Raw genomic sequence first — 22,172 nt, 5'->3', positions numbered from 1 at the left:
AATTGAAGTTCAAATACTTCAATGATTTATATTAATATGCAAATAAATTAGTAGGTATGCTTAAACTATATATTTGTGGTTCTAGTCTAGTGTTAAATTGCATTTAATATATGTTTGTAATTTTTATTTTTCCATTTGAAAAACACACAAGGGATTTAGTATAAAGAAATCTTTATATAGACATCATTATTATTTGAAAATTTGAAAAAATTTAATTATGGTAATTTTAGTAGATATTTATATCTATTTGAAAATTATTTTTCTATAATTAGAAGAACTTGTATATGGAATTAGAAGTGTTTGACAAGAAAAATAATAGAATTATACAAATGAAATTAATTAAAATGTTGAAAATATGTATTATAATTAAAATATATATAAATATGTAACGTTACGTTTGATAGAAACATACTCTCGGATAAATCATCTCACTCCAACGTTGATATTGATATGGAAGGTCTTATATACAGCAAATTTAAGCAAAATCAAGTTCTAATGAAATCTGACACAACTTTCCCTTTTTTAAGTCCTTCAAGGGTTCTATTTTTTGTATCTTCAGCCCACCCATTTGTCCCAATAAATTGGAGGTTACTCTTTGAAGACTTGCTGGGTTTCTTAGTATTGTTGTTGGTCATAGAAGAAGTTTCTCCTCTTCCCCCATTTTCATGGTTGCCATATCTCATTGGAAAGCCGTCATATTCCAGGTTACTCTTTGAAGACTTGTTGGGTTTCTTAGTATTGTTGGTCATAGTAGAAGAATCTCCTTTCCCCTTAATTTTATGGTTGCCATGTCTAACTGGAAAGCCGTCATATGGTGGTCTTGTACTGGTGAAACCTGAGGCATGGCTAGGTTGAACCACCCCTATATGAGGGCCTTGTACTGGTTGCACACCGAGTGGCAATGCGTTAGCTGGAGAAGCTGCTTGTGCAAATTGAATTGTGATACGACTGCCTTGTACCAGGGTTTGACCGTGTCCTGAGGAAATGTATTGAGGAGCTAAAGAGTTGCTTGCATTGAAACTTATGATCTCATTAGGTTTAGGTTGACTCTCTAGGTTTCCCTTTTGAGCCTTAAGGGATTTTTAAGAATTCTTGTTCAATGAAGTTTCTCCTCTTTCGGGATGTTTGTCGACATGAGAGTTTTTGGTTATCTCCTCTATTGATATCAAGACCTTTTTGAAGACATTTCCAATGAAATCACTCTCTGACAAGCTGCAAAAACGAAAGAGAAAAAAAAATTGGGACTTTTCTATTAGATTTCACGGAAAAAAAAAATCACAAATATGTATAAAGAGAGTACTACTATACAAGCTTAATTATCTAATGAACCTAGCGTTACATACTATGTATCATACTTTGGAAGCTCACATTAAAATGTGATAAAAACGTAAGGTATATATACTATATATCAAATAATATACTCATCAGAAATTGAACTCATTTTTTTTTTTTGTCCCTCGAGAAATTGATTTTAATATAGGAATCCATAAATCTTAACATGATAGTATGGACCAATTTAGCTTCTAGCTACAAACTCGAAGAAGTAGCAATGACTAAAATATGTCAAGTACATTTCCAATTATATTGAGGAACTTAATTAGTAAAAGACTACGAAGAAATATGCTATTTATATACTTAGAATTATCTTGAGTGTAGAACTGTAGAAGATACACCGGTTGTCAAAAAAATTGTTTTCTTAGAGAACGTCTTCCCGCTGCTTAGCTACTATAGGGAAGCTATCTGAGGCGTTGGCAGTTGTATCAAGAGATAACGATCAGACTTAACTATGGCATATATTAGAATATGACACATTGGTAAACAAGCTCTATATATGTTGATTAATAAAGGGTGTAATTGAAAAAAAACACAAAAGGTTAGATTAATGGGGTTCAACAATTGTTCCTATGAGTTTGAGTGGGAAAGAGTGAATAAAGATCTAGGTCTCTAGAGGTTTCAAGGTTAGCAGAGTAATTCTGAATCCCGATAACATTGTTTCAATTCGTTACAGGCAAGCAGGATATTTCAAACAACGGTTTCATCTCGTAGATGGTTTAGCTTTAGCTTTACAAAGGAATGTGATAAATACTTCATTTGTTTCTAATAGATTAATGGTTTTTTTTTTCACACATATATATTTACAATATATTATATTCTAAATTATATTTTTGTGGGAATAGGAAAATAAACTATACTAATACCATGTGGAAAAAACATCAAGAAATGAATTATTTCAGTTTTTCATCTATCAAATCAATCTAAAAAAAAAGGTAAATAAATAAAAAATCCAAAACCAATATTAGGAACAAAGAGAATACCTTTTATCATCGAACACCATCCCAATCCTACCAGAGACACATGCCACAGCCTCTTTCCATCTATTGATCCTTTCTTGCTCATACGGTCATACCGATATTCCCATTCTCGACGCCTAAATTGGTCACCAAACACTCCCACAAGTTGTTTCACACTTTCAGTAGGCACTTTGTAGAAGATAGGAATTGCCTTTGTGATAAATCATATGCATTCGAACAGTTAGTATACCATTTTCTCAATGTATGAATAAATATACAACATTAAGCTTCAATATATATATTGTCATAGATCACACCTTAAGCTCGCCTACATCTGCACGTTCACTTATCTTCACAAGCTCATCCAAGCACCATCTTGATTCTGTGTACCTTTCCGAGAACACAGCTAGCGCAATCTTCGAATCTTTGATCCTCTCGAAAAGATAGCTTATATTTTCACCCGTGCTCTCTTCCTTGTCTGTAAAGGTATTTTTATCCCATTCCTTTGTAAAGCATCTATGAGATGGCTGATGAAACTGTTGCGCAGCTCCTCCCCACGAAAATTGATGAAAACTTGATGTTGTGGAGGCTAGACTTTACCGTCCATTGGAGAGTTAGTGAGAGAGTTCTTTACCAGACGAAAATAAGAACTAAAAAAAGAAGAGTACAGTATTAGGGTTTATTGGGAATACGTGGCTAATCTTTTATAACCCAACCAAAGATATATACGCTTAGCCGTCAACTTTGAAAGGAGTCATAAACACTCAACTTAGTCTTTCTTTAATGTGAATTTAATTAAGAACTTGAGTTCTTATACAAACAAGAACTTGTCTATAATGCTTAGAACTAATGGTTCTTCCATTGGTAAAAATATTTTTAAACAGCAACATTTAAAGAAAGAGTGTGATAAAACAGTTATACAGGCACGCCTATAACTATTAATATATATATTGATATTAAACATATATCTTATCATAAAATTCAAATAAGTGATTTTAACACAGTTTTTGTTTTGCATTTACAACGGACTGATGTGATACAAAACCTTAAAATCTACGAAAAAAAAAAGTTTTAAGTGCTTTAATGAAAGCTTGGATTTGGGTGCATACATAACAATAATTTAATGAGAAATTTTCGAGATCCGATCTTAATTTATAAACTTATATTCGACCGAACACATTATTAATAGACTAAAATGCGCAAAGAAAATAGCGATGCTTTTGTTGATCTGGCGCACATGGATTGAAATCATCTTGTCTGCTGGTGGTTACTCAGTCCTTATTACATCGGATTATTTAGAGTTAAGTCGGTAAACGAAAAAAAATGAAGATTATTCAGATCAATGATAATCTAGATCTAATATTGTTATTAGATACCATCATAATTCTTTAGTACTTTCATACATGATGCCCATTATTTTACAAATTAAGTTTTACAAATACAAACATTTACTATATGCATCCATAAATATATTTACTTTTAAGGGGATAAACAATTATATAGATCAGACAATGAACTCTAACAAAGAAAAATAAGTATCACAAGATATATATATATATATATATATATATATATATATAATATATATATATTCGATTAATATAATAATGTTAGTTATCTACATGAAAGAGAAATACATGGTACAAACATTGATGAATTATGCGACATTGAAACTGTTTGTGCAAAAATATTCGATTCGTTTATAGTCTATGGAAAACGAGAAAGAAATAGTTGAATAGTATTTTTATTAATCAAATATCGATCGCAAAGTACAAGAAATCAAGCGCAGCGAGTCAATCTATGAACTGAGTTGTGAGTCTTGTGGTTTCGTGAAGTATCTGGCTTTTGCTCTCGATTTCGTGTCATATCATAAAGGCGTAGCTTCCTTTTTATAGAGAAACCTTGTCAACCCTAATCCTCATAGGACTTGGATACGTGTAACCACCTCTTCATGAGATAAGATAGTTTTCCAATATTCCCTTCACAAGATAAAATTATTTTCCAATATTCTCTTGATGAGATCAACTTCGAATATTTTCTTGATGATGTCATTTCGTCAAAGGAACGCAGTCGGTGTCAAGGTCCAGTTACGGCCCGTATTGACTCAATGCTTGCCGTTACGGCCCGTATTGACTCAATGCTTGCTGTTACGGCCCATATCAATATAGTCTTCTAGAGAATACATAATTCTCCATTATTAATGGAATATATCATAATTATAATAGAATTTATCTATTATAATTTATATGATTAAAATTATGCGCAACAGTTTGCTCCCACTTTCTATTTCTATAGTAAGAATTTAGAGAGTTGTATAGACATATGGTATTATTTTAATAAGTCATAAATATAATAGCTAAACATTTGTTAAGTCAAAGCATACCTTTAGACGTAGAAGTTTTCTCGCACTTGATTTTTTAGTCATTTTAGTTTAGCTCCATGCTGATTCATTCGCTGCCTTTCGTTAACGATGTCATGATCCACATCGTGATCTTGTAGTTTTGGGACGTGATGCAACATTGTTCACGATGTTATACGTCGTGAAGGTATTTAGTATTGTGACGACGTGAAGGCGTTTCATATCGTGATGATGTTTTGCATTACGATGACATTTTGCACGTTTTTACATTGTAGAAACGGTTTGCGTCGTGAAGATGATGCACGTCGTGAAGATGTTTTCTACTGCGATGACGTTTTAAACGTTTCACATTGTGGAAATGCTCGCTAACAAGCAGTTGCAGCAAGTATTTCGCTTTTAAGTGATTACCCAATTTTCGTAGTAAGCCTATCGTTCACGTGTTCGTGAATCAATGGCCTCATTACTATATAAAGTAAACAACTTCAGGATCGTTTCCTGAATTGTAAGACTTGTTTATCGTATCTTGACAAGTTTCACATCACATGACGTGATTTTTTTCTTGTGACATGTTTGTAACTCATGTTCATGACATGAGTTCTAAGTTTTAGTAGAGTACGTCTTGAAGATTTGTACATCAAGAGTCTCACTATAAGATTCTTGTTAATGAGTGTTTCGTTGTCATGTTTTCCTGCGTTGAGTGTTTTGACACAATTTTGTTGTTTGCGTCTGCTTCCTCAATGGGTTAGCACTTAGCAGCAACTATCTTGCTGAAAAATCCTTTGTTGATAGATAATCGCTCATATACTTTCTAAGATTTTCGATTATAGCCCATGGCTACCAGGTTTGCAAGGTATGCTTGCACGATAGTTAATTAGTCACTATATTTCTGTTTCTATTATCTTTAAAGCTAAAACTCATTTATTTTATTGAAAGATCCTATCAATGTTAGAAAACAAGCAAAACTAAAAACAAACCAAAAATGAATAATAACTTAAAAAACCTGATATCACCATGCCGTAAAAATCGATACGTCGTAGATGTATTTGTCATGTTGTTAATTTGCGCTCCTCACTTTCAGTTTTGTTCATAGTTTGATGAGTGTTGTCACTATTGCTTAGGCTGTAAGTGTTTTCGCTTCGGAGTCTTTTGTAAGACTCAACATGTTGAGTTGTTCTTTCATTCCTTATTACACGAGAATCAAATTGTGATGACTTTCTAAGTCGATATTGTGTGTTTTGTTCCCATTTTATTTGTGCCCATGCCCGCGAGAGCACATCTTCCATGGTTCTGCATTGATATTTTGTAAGTTCTTTGTACAAGTCACCATCATGTAGTAAACCTCTTTTGAATGTCGAGATGGCAGTTGACATATTGCAACTAGGTATTGACACCTTCTCCTTGTTGAAGCATCCCACATAGGCACGCAACGACTCGTCTCTTTTTTGACGTATTTCGTGAAGATCATCAGTTGTTTTCTCTAGATTCCTGCTACTTGCGAATTGCTCCACAAAAAGATCTGTCAATTGCGCAAACAAATTTATTGAGTCGTTTGGCAAGTTGATAAACATTAAAGTGTAGCCCATGTAAGGCTTGAGCCAAATCCTTTGCACATGGTAGCTTTTTGATATTCCCTTTGAATGGTTGTCGTGAAAATTTGTTGCTTGTATTGTGCTATGTGGTTATCCGGGTTGGATGTTCCATCATACATCTTCATGGTTGGAAACTTGAATTTCCTTGGCATCTCGGTTAGTGCAATTTCATCAGAGAAAGGTGTATCAGCATACAAGTGAAAGTTGTTTTTCCGGATCGGTGGAGCCACTCCTGGTAGTCGTTCAATCATAGCTTCTACTACACCGAGACGTTTTCTGATTATAGCTTCCAAGTAAGCGGCTTCGGCTGACTTGGCATATGGTTCATTTCAGTTTCCTGTCACATGTGGTGTGTTGACAGTTCCTTGTTGATCCAAATTTTCTTCACGGGTAAGGTTTTCACGCACCTGCCTTATGTCAGGGTTTCCTCCGCCGTTCTCTTCCTCATGAGGAGCTTCCAGCCGTCCATCTTCCGTTGTGGGTGTTCGATTATTAGTTCTAGGCGTTGAGTTAAGGTTATGCATCTGACTCACTTGCACGCCACGAAATCTAGAGCTTGCTTCGGTAAAAACTCTCCCTGCTGTCACCAGCGAAGCGTTCTCCTCCCGTAGCCTAGCGTTATCGGCCTCGATCTGTGATAGCTTCTGCACTGTCTTGTTCAGCTTAGTAGTCAAGGTTTCAAGCTGAGCAGCGACATTCGCATCGATGTTAGCAGTATCACCTCTGTTTCTCGTCATCTCACGTAGTTTACTCTACCCCTCCTTCTAGCGCCAATTGTTTGGGCAAAAATAATCGATTTGTTTAGAGTCTACGGAAAACGAGATAGAAATAGTTGAATAGTATTTTTATTAATCAAATATCGATCGCAAAGTACAAGAAATCAAACGCAGCGAGTAAATCTATGAACCGAGTCGTGCGTCTTGTGGTTTCGTGAAGTATCTTGCCTTTGCTCTCGATTTTGTGTCGTATCATGAAGACGTAGCTCCCTTTTTATAGAGAAACCTTGTCAACCCTAATCCTCATGGGACTTGGATTCGTGTAACTGCCTCTTCATAAGATAAGGTCGTTTTCCAATATTCCCTTCACAAGATAAGGTTATTTTCCAATATTCTCTTGATGAGATCAACTTCAAATATTCTCTTGACAATGTCGTTTCGTCAAAGGAATGCAGTCGATGTCAAGGTACAGTTACAGTCCGTATTGTCTCAATGCTTGCCGTTACGGTCCATATCAATATAATCTTCTAAATAATACATAATTCACTATTTTTTATGAAATATATCATAATTATAATAAAATTTATCTATTATAATTTAAATGATTAAAATTATGCCGAACAGAAACTACGTTAAACTCTATTAGATAACATATATTTGTTCACACTAAACCAACTTTAACATGTTAACACGATGAGTCACCCACTTTCTAATAGCTAAATTATCCTTGTCTTTATTTTATTTTATTTTGTTTATTTTTGTCTTTTTAGGTCAGAAACCCTCGTTATTTTCTAACTGTAAGTATTTTTTTTTATTATTATGGAGTGGTAATAGTCATTTTGTTTTCCTAGAATCCTAGGTTAATGATAGGTTATAAGGATAGACACTACCAAGAGCATCTCCAACAAACCCTCAAACCCTCAAAATTTTGAGGGGTTTTAAGTTCCAACAACCCTTAAACATTGAAATTTTAAGGAGTTGAATATTGAACATTCAAATTTGAGGGTACACTATTGAGACCTTCAAAATCTTTCACATATTTCATTTAAGTCCTTTAAACATATAGATTTTACAAATCATTCTATTAAATTTAATTGTTTGAAAGATATTTATATAAATTCAAACACACTAAATTAAAATTCAAATTATTGATATTTGAAAGATACACCATTAAAAACAAAATTTATACAACAATAACATTAATCATAACTTTTTAAGACACACTAATTAATCATCTATGTGAGCATTATGGGAAAAATTATATTGAGTAATTTTATATCATGTAATTTTATTTTATATATTTTTTTTTTTACAAAAATTACATATTAGTTTGTGTAATCATATAAGGTTTTATTACTATTGTATGATATAATTTTTTAATTGTATGTTTTAATTGTATTTTTTATATTTATATATGAAAGTTTTATTATTATAACTAATTATTAATGATATTGTGGACTATAATGTGAATATAAAAAATAATGTGAATATAAAAACTTTTAGAAAAGAATTTGAGGGTGTATCATTGGAGTAACTAACCCTCAAACCTTTATTTTGAAAGTTTATCCCCTTAAAATGAAGGTGATTGTTGGAGATGCTCTAATGTAAGATGGTGTAAGACAAATAAATAATACTTTCTTAAAAAAGCAACTAATACTTGACTCATGTCATGCTTTTCCTTCAAGAAGTTTGTTTAAAATTCTAAGCTTAGCATTATGTATAAAATTAGGTAAGACGAATAAGAAAACAATTTATTTATTTAAAGAGCAAGCATCCAACTAAGGGTTGAAATAGTTGCATTAGAGATGAATGAGTTGAAAAAATATGAGTTGAATAAAATTGGTCGAATAGCATTCAACTCATTCATCCACTAAATAGGAGATGAAAGAGTTGAACGAAATTCTTTTATAATTTGTTCATTTCTCCAGCTTTTTTGGTTGAATGGATTGAATAAGTTTTCCAACTTATTTATCTCAAATGATAAAAAATTGGCTAAATGATCATTCAATTTATTCAACCTATTAATTTAAGTCATCCATTTACACTCTAAGTTTGTATCTGAATAGTGACGTATACACTAATACAACACACAAGCGATATCTACTAGTAAGAATTTTTTTTAAAAAAAAAAAAAAAAAAAAAAAAAAAAAAAAAAAAAAAATTATCTTGTGGATTTACTTCGCAAAACGGTATCAGAAACTACCTTTGTTGGATGAACATGTTCATATAATATGTTATCGTCCACCAAAATTTGACCATTAAAAAAATAAAAGAACGGCTGACCTGGTTGATGATGATCCTCTAACTCGTTTTAGGATATACTCAAAACACTTAATATTCCGATTCTTTCTATTCACCGTTGTATCAATCGTGATTATGTACTCTGAAATATAATGTACACATAAATTTAGTCCATCTATTAGACAAATTTTACTAAAACATTTTGAAAATGTAATTTACAAAGAAATCACATTTGTAACCTTCTTTATATTATTAAAATACGAATGGGTTGGAGACACTGCTGACAATTGTGATACCCAATGCTTTGGTTGTACAAGGACAGATTTGGCAACGATAAACCAAGCGCGTCACATTTAAATGTCTCCCAATATATTACAAATGTGGGTTCTTTCAAAGATCCCGTTAGCAATAGGGAGTTTTGTAAGGTTTGTCATCGAACCTTATCTGGAAAGAGAATTACATGCGCAAGTTTGGGTGAAAAATCGAATATTGGCCCACTGGAATAGTAACCGAGAGGTTTAGTCGATGATCGAAAAAAAATAAAAACTAGAGAAAACTGGGTTAAAACATTCGAGATAAATTGAAAATTATAATTAATCCCAATAGTTCATTGACTCCTTAGACAATAGTCAAAGTTTGTTGTTGGCAGAGTAAAGAAAACTCTTTAAGTTCTATAGGAAGCTGGTACAGTCGAGCTCCGAGGTGACCGGTCCGGTCGTAGATAAACTAGAAGTCAAGTTTTCAACCCAAAATAAAGTAAAGTGGCAGAGATATTGAATAGCTGTTTAAATAAACATGGCAAGTCTCCATTACATGAAGGTGAAGATGTTCGAGCAGGCCAAAACCAAACCATGTGACAGTGAAGCAGCCAAGTCTTGATCCAGATCTTACAACAACTTTGGTACGTAGCTTCTCTCTTACAATTTAAAAGACTAAGATTCCATAATAAACCTGTCATTTGATAATCTGCGGTCTGTTGCTATGAGTTTTTGATCTGGTTCGGTGGATTTTGGGTGGTGTGTCAACCGTTAAAGCATACATTTTTACAGCGAATAACTCTTGTGGGAGACCTTTTTGATCCTGCAAAATGTGATTTTGAAGAAAAAGACTGTAAAATCTCTAAACCAACGGTTCTTAACTTTATGGGATTTAGATTTTTAAAAACACTAACAAGAATTCGACCTTTGTTCTATAGAGATGTAACCCACATCGGCGAAAGAGTTGTTTGAAGTAGGGATCCGATCTGGTGATGCTATGATCCTCTTTATCCAAAACAAATCCTGCAGGAAAAAAAATATATATGTAGTTTTGTGTCAGATCATAAGAATGTCAAAGTGTCGGTTCCAAAAGAGAGATCGGAAGAAACCTTTTTTAGCATTATTCTCCTTCACGACAAGAAACCCACCAGGTTTTAGGCAGCCCTGAGATCAACCAATAACACCACACAAGATTAAACAGCAACAACACAGTGCAAGGGAACTACAAATTTACTCAACGTGTAGTGGAGTGACTGAACATAGAAACAAAGTCTCTACCTTTGCGCGGTTAAAGAAAGAAACAAAGTCATCATCAGTGAGATGCCCAATGCACCATTGAACCCATATGACATCATATCTTCCAGCAGCTGGAGTAAACTCCTATGATTATATAACTTTCACAAATCAAAGATGAAGAAGGAATCGAAAACAAAGATAACATATAACGAAAAAGTACAACAAATACTTCAAGAAACGTTACCTGAAGAGGGATACAGAAAAAGTTGGTTGCTTTGTGCGTTTCTGAGCCCGCAGATGCCAAGTTTTCACGAGCTGCATTCAAAAATTGCTCTACAGGCTCAAGAAGATCAACCTGAAGATCAAAAAGAATACACAAATGGTTATCAAACGACAGAGAAGAACATACACTAAAACATGAAGCATTCAAGAGAAAAAAAAAAAAAACACTTCACCTCGTTAAAATAACGAACCAGAAGATTCTTGGTGATTCTCCCAATACCAGAACCACAATCTACAAGTGGGATTTGTAAGAAACACATAAGTAATAATAATCCAGTGAAGCATTACCAACAAGAGAGGAGAGTTACCAAGAGCTACTAAATGCTGATTAGCTCCACCATTTACTAATCTTTCTTGCATAAGAGTCTTAAGAAACACTTCACTTCCTATAATATCAGCATCATTCACATGACCATATCCTCCTAATACTCCATCAACCGAAGCTTCAACACCCTTTAATTTAACAACACATACACACAAAATCAAATCTAAGAAACTATACAGGAGAGAACTAAAACTAAGTAAAGGTTACGCTTTTGAGATCAGAGGATTTCGAAAGCTTACTTCCCAATAAGAAACACCATCTCTGTACCATTGGGTTTTTCTAGTTTCGTCTCCTTCTTCTCCAATTTCTTCTCTCCACATGTCTTGTACGCTATCAAACTCTTTCCCTTCAGAATCTACGCCACAAATCTCCATGGAATCAGAAAAGAGTGTTGTAACGCTTCTCCTCTCTTTCTTCCGTCGGTACAGATACGGTGGTGAAGCAAGTTTCGTCGTCGACGGCGGCGGTGAGATATGGTTTTGGTGGTTGTGGCAATGGAAGTGGCCAATTGAAACGAATGGGCTGTATAGAGACAACAACATGTTTTTGTTGTTGTTGGGCTTTTGAGGTTCGTGGCTTTGTTTATCAAACCCGGGTCTCGGACTATCCAGAGTTTCACCCGATTAGGTTTTGTCAGTGGTTTATTTTCTTCTCTTCTAAAAACTTTTTTTGTCTGTCGCATAAAAACATCTTTTATAATATAAATCACCTGACTTTACAGTTAACTCTCATAAAAACAATTCTAAAATAGAATCAAAATCGTGCAAAAAAAAAATACTTCCTCCGTTTTAAAATATAAGATGTTTTAGAGAAGTTTTTTTATTTCATAATATAGGATATTTTCAAGTTTCAATGTAACTTTTAGATTAGTTTAGTATTTTATATTATGCAGTATTGTTTTTAATTGGTTGAATTTGCTAAAAGTAAAAACTTTTTAATCTGCGTACTTTAGTTAAAACATAACGGAGTGAATAACTAACAAAAAAACATTAAAAAGGATGAATTTGCCTTGGTAACCAAAATAACAAAGATAATAAAAAAATATAGTTATCTAATGGACGAAATTAAGTGAGTAACCAAAGAACATTGTAAGATTACTATATTACGCTCAAGTGACATTCACATTTTAATGGTGTGGTGGTGGTGATGGTGGTCGCCAGAGATAGTGGTCAATGGAGGTGGTGGTCGGATATGGTGATCGGAGGTGACTGCCAGAAGTGATGGCTGAAGGTGGTGACAGGGGTGGTTGCCGAAAGTGATGGCGACCGGCGATTGTGACCAAAGATAATGGTGGTAGAAGGATGGTAATAAGTTAAGTAAGTAATATATAAAATTAGAGTATATAAGCTTTTGATAGTTAGTATAGTTAGTATAATTAATGGGTGAATTATATTTTTTTTTTGGTTATACACTGCAATTCTTTAAATTATAACTATAAGCTTTTCGCCAGTTGTAATAATTATTTTATTTTTATTTTTTCTTCCATATCTTTTTAATCTTGTAGTAATTACAACACGACAATATAATACAGCAGAGTCAGTCCCAACATCGATGCCGATGAATGTTTTGATAACTGGAGCTTAAAATAATTGATGCTTAAAGATATATGCTTAAAGATATTTAAAATTGTTAGACGTTCAGTAGGGATCTAGCGCTAGATCATCTAAACATATGCGTTCAAATTTTTTAATATAATTTTACAATAAAACATAATCTATAATGTTTAAAATGTTACTTATTAGAACATTTTTAATATATTTACATCTAGTTAATATGGAATATAAATTAGTTTAGTTCCAATAAATAAATAAAAAAAAAGTAGAGCTAACTAAATCATAGTTAACAATGTTAATAACTAAGCATTTTTTCATGTCGTAAAAGATTTAGTGGACTCTATAGACCGGCTCATCTCTTAAGCTCGTGATCAAGTTCTATCGATAACCTGATCGAGGTTCGTGGTTCCGGTCCGGGGGTGAGTTCGAGTGCAAGCGGTACAAAGGAGCAGTTCGTGGGAAGATGTTCGCGGTTCGTGGGAAGCTGTTTGTGATCCGTGGAAGCTGTTCGTGAAAGCTGTCCGTAGTCCTGTTCGTGGTTCGTGAACGAGAGAGAGGTACAACCGAGGTCTGTTAGCTCCCGGTTCACATCCAGTCAGATCCAAATCGGTGAAAGGTAAAACAAATCTGAAACCCTCTTAAAACCCTATGAACCGAATTTGGACTTAAACATATAGAACCCTAAAACAAACAAGTACACAACCAACAAAGTTTAAAGATCTCTAAAACCTAAAACTTAAAAATCGGTTGGTGTTTAGGTTGTTAGATTTCTTGAGAATTAAAACCAATTATATTATGAATTAAATTTGGTTGTTTGTTGCTTGTTGTGATGCATAAGAACCTAGAAATATTTTGTTGTTTAAAGTTATTCTAGGATATTGAAACTTGGATCATTCATGCATCATATTGAAATCGGATCATGTATAAGATAGGATCTATTTAAGCATAACTTGTTCATGTAAATTTCGGTTGCATGAATTATGTTCTAGGATTGTTAAAACTCAAAACCCGAATTTCATAGTTTTGCATCAAGGGTGAATCCGATTAAGTTTTTAGTAAATTATTAATTTTCTAAAACTAAAACTTTATGAAATCGGAAATTAAAACATTGGTTAGGATAAGTTCCTAATTAATTATAGTAATTATGTAAAACCCTTAAAACAAATTTACTAAATCCTAGAAAGAAAAGGAAATTTAAGAAAAAGGAAATCCTATCTAGAAATAAGGAAATTGTTGCATGCATACATATTTGCTTTTGTTGTCTTTGCATGTATGAATTTAAACCAAACGAAATCTATAATAGGCAAGGCATGTTTCGGTCTCAAATACCGCATGGCCTAAGGCATGTTTCGGTTTTAAATACCGCATGACCTGAATCAATATTTGTTGCATGATTCGATCTCAAATATCGCATGCTAACTATCGGTTGTCTATCTTATATGCAGATGGCAAACCTCAAGAGCCTAGACTATCCCATCTTGCAAGTTTCTGGAAAGAACTACTTGGAATGGGTGAAAGACACCGAAATCCATCTAAGGTCAAACGGCCTAGCCGGTTGCATTGATGAGGAAGTTGAGAGCACTGACAAGATAAAGAATAAGTGTCTCCAGCATATGCACCATCATATTGCGGAGAGTCTCAAAAGCCAGTACCTCTTCATAGACAATCCACTCGCCCTTTGGACACAGCTTAAACGCGGGTACGGGCACCAAAAGACGGTGCTCCTTCCAAAGGCCGAGTTTGATTGGAAGAACCTAAGGATCCAGGATTACAAATCCGTGGAGGAGTATAACTCTGAGCTTTTTAGGATTGTCTCACTCCTTAGGTTATGTGGAAAAGAGGTGACTGAAAGGGAGCTGATAGAAAAGACCTTGTCTACCTTCAGCCCTAACAATAAAGTTCTTCAGCAACAATATCGGCATCAAGGTTTTGCTGACTATGGGGCACTCATTGAATGTTTACTGCTAGCTGAGCAGAATGATGAGTTGTTGCTGATGAACAGTGCTATGAGACCTCCTGGTACAGCCCCATTACCGGAAGCAAATAAGGTTGATTTGGGAAAGAAAACTGCAGTAGAGTCTAAGGAGCCAAGAGAGCCTCATGAGACCAACTACGTCCACAGAGAAAGACACTACGGCCAAGGCCGTGGTGGCAGAGGACGTGGTGGCCGTGGCGGACAGGCTGGCCGAGGAGGCCGCGGACGTGGTGGTAGGGGCCGTGGGTCCTTTAAACCACACACCAAGGCCAAATCGGTCTGCCACAGATGTGGTATGTCAAACCACTGGTCCAAGACTTGCAGAACTCCCAAACATCTCATTGATGCATATCAAGAAGTTCTAAAGAAAAATCCGGAAGCCAACTATGCGTACATCGATGATGAAGGAGACTTCGATCATGAGAATGACGACTTGCTAGAGATTTCCGATTGCCTTCACAATGATGATTGATTTTCGTTTTATTTTGGTTTAATTTCAATGCTTTTATGCTTTATTTTCCTTTATTGTATTGGATTATTATTTTGATTTAAATGCAATGGTTTTTATTTTATAATTGTCTTATTAAAATACAAAATTATGTCCTATTTATAGAAATGGCCAAGGACATGAGTGAACTAGTGGTGGACAGTGGATCCAGCCACACTATACTAAGAGACAAAAGATATTTCATAAATCTTATAAAGAAAAGTGCAAATGTTAGTACAATTGCGGGTATAGCTAACTTGATAGAAGGCTACGGCCAGACTCACGTTTTGTTGCCTAACGGCACACACATTGAACTAAGTGATGCCTTATACTCACCCATCTCTAAGAGAAACTTATTGAGCTTTAAAGATATAAGACTAAATGGTTATCATGTTGAAACCAAGGGTGAAGGAACTAAAGAATTCCTATACATTACAGAAAATGTAAATGGCCAAAAGAAGGTCCTAGAGACTATACCTGCACTAGCCACTGGTTTATACCATGCAAAGATAAATATGATAGAAGCTAACTTGGCAAAGCACAAAATGTTCACTGAACAATTCACTCTATGGCATGACCGGTTAGGCCACCCGGGTTCGAACATGATGCGTAAGTGATTAAGAGTTCGAATGGGCACAATCTTAAAGAGAAAAAGGTTTTCCCTAAAAATCTCACTTGTGTAGCATGTGCACAAGGGAAACTTATCACAAGACCATCACCAGTAAAAGTCACAAAAGAGACTTTACATTTTCTGGAAAGGATACAAGGTGATATATGTGGACCAATACACCCACCATGTGGGTCGTTTAGATATTTCATGGTTATGATCGATGCATCAACCAGATGGTCTCACGTTTGCTTGTTATCCACAAGGAACCTAGCATTTGCTAGGCTGTTGGCTCAAATCATAATATTAAGAGCACACTTTCCAGACTTTCCACTTAAGACTATACGTCTAGATAATGCTGGTGAATTTACATCCCAAGCGTTTAATGATTATTGTATGTCCATAGGGGTGAGTGTGGAACATCCTGTGGCACATGTCCATACACAAAACGGATTAGCTGAATCCTTCATTAAACGTATACAATTGATAGCTCGACCATTGTTAATGAGATCGAAGCTTCCTGTGTCGGCTTGGGGACACGCGGTCTAACATGCAGCAGAACTCATACGCATCAGGCCATCTAGTGAACACATATATTCACCATCCCAACTATTATCGGGTCAAGAGCCAGACTTATCCCATCTCAAAACATTTGGTTGTGCCGTTTATACACCTGTTGCTCCACCACAGAGAACTAAGATGGGACCTCAAAGGAGGATGGGAATATATGTTGGATATGAGTCTCCCACCATTATAAAGTATCTTGAGCCATTGACAGGAGATCTATTTAAGGCCAGATACGCGGACTGTCAATTCGTTGAGTCCGAATTCCCTATGTTAGGTGGTGAGACCAGCAAGCTGGTCAAGGAATTAACATGGAATTAAACATCCTTAAATTGGCAAGATCCTCGAACTCTAGCATGTGATGCAGAGGTTCAAAAGATTATACATTTACAACAGCTAGCTAATCAATTGCCAGATTCCTTTGCTGACCCAAAGAGAGTAACAAAATCGTACATACCAGCTTGCAATGCACCAGTACGTATTGATGTTCAGAAGGAACACAATAAACAAGTTGCTACAGAGTCTAAACCATGTTTGAAACGAGGTATACCGTTAGGTTCCAAAGATAAAAATCCTCGAAAGTCTAAAGGTGCAAAACAGACCGAGGTTCAGGGAACTACAGAAAAACCAGACATGGCCGCGGAAATAATTAATGTACCAGGTGAAGTTCAGGACGCTGAACCTCAAGAACCTGAAGGAATTGATAACAATGAGATATCAATCAATTACATAATGTATGGAATACAATGGAACCGGAAAAATGTTGACATTGATGAAATATTTATATACAAGGTAGCACTTGAGATAAATGAGGATCTAGAACCCACATCTATATTAGAGTGCACTCAAAGTAAAGATTGGCTTAAATGGAAAGAAGCCATTGATGTGGAGTTAAACTCTTTGAAGAAGAGAAGTGTGTTTGGTCCGATCTTAAGGACAACACCTACCATTAAACCAGTTGGACACAAGTGGGTCTTTGTAAGGAACAGAAATGAGAAAAATGAGATAGTGAGATATAAAGCACGGCTTGTAGCACAAGGATTCTCTCAAAGACCCGGCATAGATTATGAGGAGACATACTCCCCTGTGATGGATGCAACGACTTTTAGATATCTAATAAGTCTGGCCATAAGAGAAAATTTGGATTTACGGTTAATGGATGTTGTAACCGCCTATTTATATGGTCCACTGGATAATGAGATTTATATGAGATTACCAGAGGATATAGAACACAAAGATAAAAGTGGTTTTCGAGACCAGTACTGCATAAGGCTAGACAAATCGCTTTATGGACTGAAACAAAGTGGTCGAATGTGGTATAACCGACTAAGTGATTATTTAGCTAAGAAAGGCTATAAGAATGACCCAATCAGTCCATGTATATTCATAAAGAAGTTTGCAAACAAAGGATTTGTGATAATAGCAGTCTACGTGGATGATTTAAACATCCTCGGTACCTCTGGAGAAATCGCCCAAACTGTAGAATACCTCAAGAAAGAATTTGAGATGAAAGACCTAGGCAAGACAAAATTCTGTTTGGGATTGCAGCTTGAGTACAGAAACAATGGGATCCTTGTGCATCAAAAGGCATATACAGAAAAGGTACTCAAGAGATTTAATATGGAGCAAGCTCACCCATTGACTAGCCCAATGGTTGTTAGAAGCTTAGACTTGGATAAAGATCCATTTGCTCCTAAGAAGGCCAATGAAGAAGTTCTTGGTCTGAAGTGCCTTACCTCAGTGCTATAGGATCGTTAATGTTCTTGGCTAGCCACACTAGGCCGGACATATGTTTTGTCATGAACCTCCTAGCAAGATATAGTTCTTGTCCGACTATAAGGCACTGGAATGGTATTAAACACGTCCTACGGTACCTGCAAGGAACGGTAGATTTTGGTCTATATTATACTAACCATAACAAAGAAGGTTTAGTTGGTTTTGCTGATGCAGGTTATCTATCCGATCCACACAATGGTAAGTCACAAACAGGTTATGTGTTTACACACGGTGGTACGGCGATCTCTTGGCGTTCAATGAAGCAGACTCTTGTGGCCACATCGTCAAATCACGCGGAGATTCTAGCCATCCATGAAGCCAGCCGTGAGTGTGTTTGGTTGCGGTCCATGACCCAGCATATTCGGACAGATAGTGACTTGGACGACAACAAGGAAGCCACTGTACTCTATGAAGACAATACGGCCTGCATCGCACAGCTCAAGGAAGGATACATCAAGGGAGATCGGACGAAGCACATACTGCCAAAGTTCTTCTTCACACATGAACTACAAAAGGCCGGAGAAGTTCAAGTGGTACAAGTACAGTCATGCGACAACTCAGCCGATCTCTTCACCAAAGCATTGCCGACAACAACATTCAAGAAGCTCACGCACAAGATTGGAATGCGGAGGCTTAAGGACTTGGAATGATGTTTGGAACAGGGGGAGCAATGTGTGCTGTACTCTTTTTCCTTCACCAAGGTTTTGTCCCACTGGGTTTTCCTGGTAAGGTTTTATTGAGGCAGCATCCCCTAAGCACATTGCGTCGATCCCGTCCAACATGGCATGGTCATCTCGTCTAAGGGGGAGTATTGTAAAACACTTAGTGGACTCTATAGACCGGCCCATCTACAGTCCATGGTACACGGCCATACGGTCCATGTCTTGTGTCATGGCCTTTAGGCCCATTAGTCCATTAGCCTATTCTTATGTCGGTTTGGGCTTTAGCCTTTGTACTCCCTATATATATGTAACCTCCATTCGAATATGATTAATATGAACGAGAGATTTCTCCCTTTAACTCTCTAGTTTCATAGCATTTCAATATATGTATTTATTGAACATTTTCATTTATTCAAAACGATGTCAAAAAAAAAAACTTTAAAAGATAAAGAAAACAAATACTAAACCGAGTTGACCGATTATTACCAGTTTTGAACTCTTAACCCGTTTTATCGGTTTGATTCACCGATTTCCTAAAATCGAGGCGCATCTTATCCAATTTTTTGAACCATGTAGATATATTAATTAGTTTGTTTCAGTATGTTTTAAACTTCAAAACTTTGTTGACTTTTCGGGTAGATATTTAAGAGTTTATAGAAAAATAAATTGTATTGTTGTGGAAGAGTAAGTTTAATAATCCTGTATTGAAGTTAAAAAGTAGTACTACAAGACCAGTTAACCACATTTCACGTTATCAAATTCATGTATCAACAACGTTCCGTAAAGGTTTCAAGAGGTTTCTTGGTCTAGTTACACTTGCTTGCTCTTGAAGAAACTGCTTTTAGTTAAACATTTAAACCATGAAATCTTTATTCCGAAACACACTTCTTATATCACAAACACACAGAGAAATCTTGAATACTTGGAGCATCATCAAGTATTCAATAAAAACACAGATGATTTCACAGATAAAAAGACTAGCTCATAGGTTATTTTTAGATGTCGTCAACGGACTTGAGCAGAGGAATGCTCTGTTCATTGCAGAAGAAATCTGTTGGATCAACACTAGTTTTCACCTTCACCAACCTCTCGAAATTGTTCTTGAAGTACTTCACTCCCCAACTCTTTCCTTCATCGTACTTTGTCTTATCTTTTCCAAGATACATCCCCAAATCCATATCCAAGAAATTGACATAAGCTCCTCTTGGAGATTTCGAAACATAAGGTGTCATAAGATCGTAAACACCCTCAACCCATTGGAGATACTTCTTTGTATCAGCCTTGTTCTTGTCTTCCTCTTCTCTCCAGTAAGCCAAATACTGAATCTCATAGAGATTTCCTTCTCGATGTGGGAATGGCGTTTCGTGCTCTGCGATCTCACTCATTCTCCCACCAAATGGAGTTAGTATGAGCTTTGCAAGTCGAGCCTCAGGCACCTCTAATTGTTTCCATAGCTCATGAACAGCCGCCTCGGGTATTGGTTCTTGAACGAAATCGTCTTTTCCTTTGAAAGATAGAGATGTACGCTTCCTATTCGCAAGAACACCAAGTGATTCTGCTTCAGCGAAATCAGCAAACCAGAGTACAGACTCAATCCAACTCATCTCTTTGCAATCTTCGATCACAAGCTTTAACTCCGGAAACTTCTCTTCCATCAAAGCCACAAGATCGTTCACGGGACCAAGATAAAGTCCAGTGAACAAAGCATGGACCATGTTTTCATTCGATCTCTCCATCGTTACGCTGATAAAAAGATCATCAGTAACCTTATCCGCAACGTACTGCCACTTGTTGATGACCTTAACAGCTTCTTTCTTCGATGTTTTCTTGACTTTAAACACGGTTACGGTTGAAGGAACATCGACTAACTGAATCTTCCATGACAGTACAACGCCAAAGCTTGATCCCCCGCCTCCACGAATCGCCCAGAAGTAGTCTTCTCCCATTGCTTGGCGGTCAAGAATCCTCCCACTCGCGTCAACAACAAGTGCATCGATTATGTTATCAGCTGCTAAACCGTATTTTCTAAGCAACGTACCGTAACCTCCGCCGCTAAACTGTCCTCCGACGCCAACGGTTGGGTGAATACTGGCTGGGAAAGCAAGAGATTTGGAGGTTTTCCCAATCTCAAAGTACAACTCGCCGGTGGTTGCTCCGGTTTGGACCCAACCAGTCCGGTCATGGACGTCTAGTGATATTGACCGAAGTTTTCTCAAATCGATGACAACAAATGGTTTGTCGTACGCGATGTAAGATAGACCTTCAAAGTGGTGACCGGCGCTGCGGATCCTTACATGGATACCGTGCAGCCGCGCGCATCTAATCACGGCTTGAACGTCACTTGCTTTAACCGGAGTTATGATTGAAACCGGTTTAGGTGTTTCGGCAATCGAGAATCTGGGGTTTTGTATGGAAGAATCTAAGATGGAGAAAAAGGAAGAGTCTTTATAGGTGTGTATGACTTTGGATCCGACGGTGTTGTCGTTCATCCGGTGAGAAAGACACCTGAGAAAGTCTTCGTGGTTAGTGGTATGAGCTGAAACAAGAGGAGGCGGAGGAGAAAGATACACTAGAAAGAGTAAGAGAGAGAGCAAAAAGCTTGACAAGTCCATTTTTAAGATAGGTGATAGTGGAGAGTGAGTGTAGAGATGGGAGTGATTTTATAGGAAAAAAAAGAATAGAGGGAAGCCCTAGCTTTTAGGACCCTATAGAATTTTGACGTCGAAAAACAAAACCCAAATTATAAAAATTGATTAATCGTCATTTAAATTGAGTAGATTGAAATAGTTTTTTTTTCATCTTTCTAAATACAAAAACTCAGAAAAAAAACTATAAAGAAAGGTTTATGAATACTATCGAGACGATAACACCGTTAGTTTCAATGTTTGTTACCATCATCAAACGCAGTGTTTGGGGATGATTGTGCTTGTTAGCGTTTAAAAGCAATCATAAAAATGTTAAATATATATATATATATATATATATTAATATAAAAATGTTAAATATTGCTTCGGTTCAACGAAACAAGTAGGATACAAAACGCCCAAAAGTGGGAAGCTAAAGTCGGTAGACGATATAATGTCCCTAGAGTCAACAGCCGTAAGAAGACGAGATTTCTTCAGAAATTAAGCCCCATACAAGAGAAACAATATAAACTAGAAATACAACTCAGAACTTTTAAATTCAACTCGAAAGAGCACATAACCTTACACCAAAAACAAAAGCAAAACGACTTTAAACCGAAGCGAGATA

General features: G+C 36.0%; 4 protein-coding genes across 5 annotated transcripts; 1 reads left to right on the top strand and 3 right to left on the bottom strand.

The window, feature by feature from the left end:
• Window positions 1-1,053: 1,053 nt before the first annotated feature.
• On the bottom strand, window positions 1,054-6,218 carry LOC104760454 (vesicle-associated protein 1-4-like). Its single transcript, XM_087497705.1, has 4 exons — window positions 5,990-6,218; window positions 2,609-2,769; window positions 2,316-2,502; window positions 1,054-1,212 (listed from the first exon to the last, which is right to left on the bottom strand). The coding sequence occupies exons 1-4, from the start codon at window positions 6,216-6,218 to the stop codon at window positions 1,166-1,168; spliced, it is 624 nt and encodes a 207-aa protein (XP_087353831.1). The 3' UTR covers window positions 1,054-1,165.
• Window positions 6,219-9,765: 3,547 nt separating this feature from the next.
• Window positions 9,766-11,960, bottom strand: LOC104760456 (alpha N-terminal protein methyltransferase 1). 2 transcript variants are annotated; one of them, XR_015589207.1, is made up of 8 exons: window positions 11,536-11,855; window positions 11,280-11,424; window positions 11,145-11,203; window positions 10,934-11,044; window positions 10,732-10,820; window positions 10,563-10,617; window positions 10,379-10,476; window positions 9,766-10,276 (listed from the first exon to the last, which is right to left on the bottom strand). XR_015589207.1 is itself a non-coding variant. In XM_010483379.3 (8 exons), the coding sequence occupies exons 1-8, from the start codon at window positions 11,836-11,838 to the stop codon at window positions 10,151-10,153; spliced, it is 999 nt and encodes a 332-aa protein (XP_010481681.1). In that variant the 5' UTR covers window positions 11,839-11,960; the 3' UTR covers window positions 9,766-10,150. The 2 variants fall into 2 exon arrangements, 1 of the variants encoding a protein (XP_010481681.1); XM_010483379.3 differs by having other exon boundaries at window positions 10,732-10,833; window positions 11,536-11,960.
• A 2,334-nt stretch (window positions 11,961-14,294) lies between these two features.
• On the top strand, window positions 14,295-15,296 carry LOC147921488 (uncharacterized). The gene is made up of 3 exons (XM_087497704.1): window positions 14,295-14,548; window positions 14,675-14,868; window positions 15,181-15,296. Exons 1-3 carry the CDS (start codon window positions 14,295-14,297, stop codon window positions 15,294-15,296), a joined length of 564 nt encoding a protein of 187 aa, XP_087353830.1.
• A 4,463-nt stretch (window positions 15,297-19,759) lies between these two features.
• On the bottom strand, window positions 19,760-21,622 carry LOC104760457 (berberine bridge enzyme-like 28). The gene has a single exon (XM_010483380.3). The coding sequence runs from the start codon at window positions 21,530-21,532 to the stop codon at window positions 19,916-19,918; it is 1,617 nt and encodes a 538-aa protein (XP_010481682.1). The 5' UTR covers window positions 21,533-21,622; the 3' UTR covers window positions 19,760-19,915.
• Between the last annotated feature and the right edge of the window lie 550 nt (window positions 21,623-22,172).

The sequence above is a fragment of the Camelina sativa genome, chromosome 18 (genome assembly GCF_030686135.1).
Source record: "Camelina sativa cultivar CO46 ecotype springtype chromosome 18, ASM3068613v1".
NCBI lineage: Eukaryota > Viridiplantae > Streptophyta > Magnoliopsida > Brassicales > Brassicaceae > Camelina > Camelina sativa.
The sequence above is the reverse complement of the archived record's forward strand: the minus strand, read 5'-3'. Positions and strand labels throughout refer to the sequence as shown.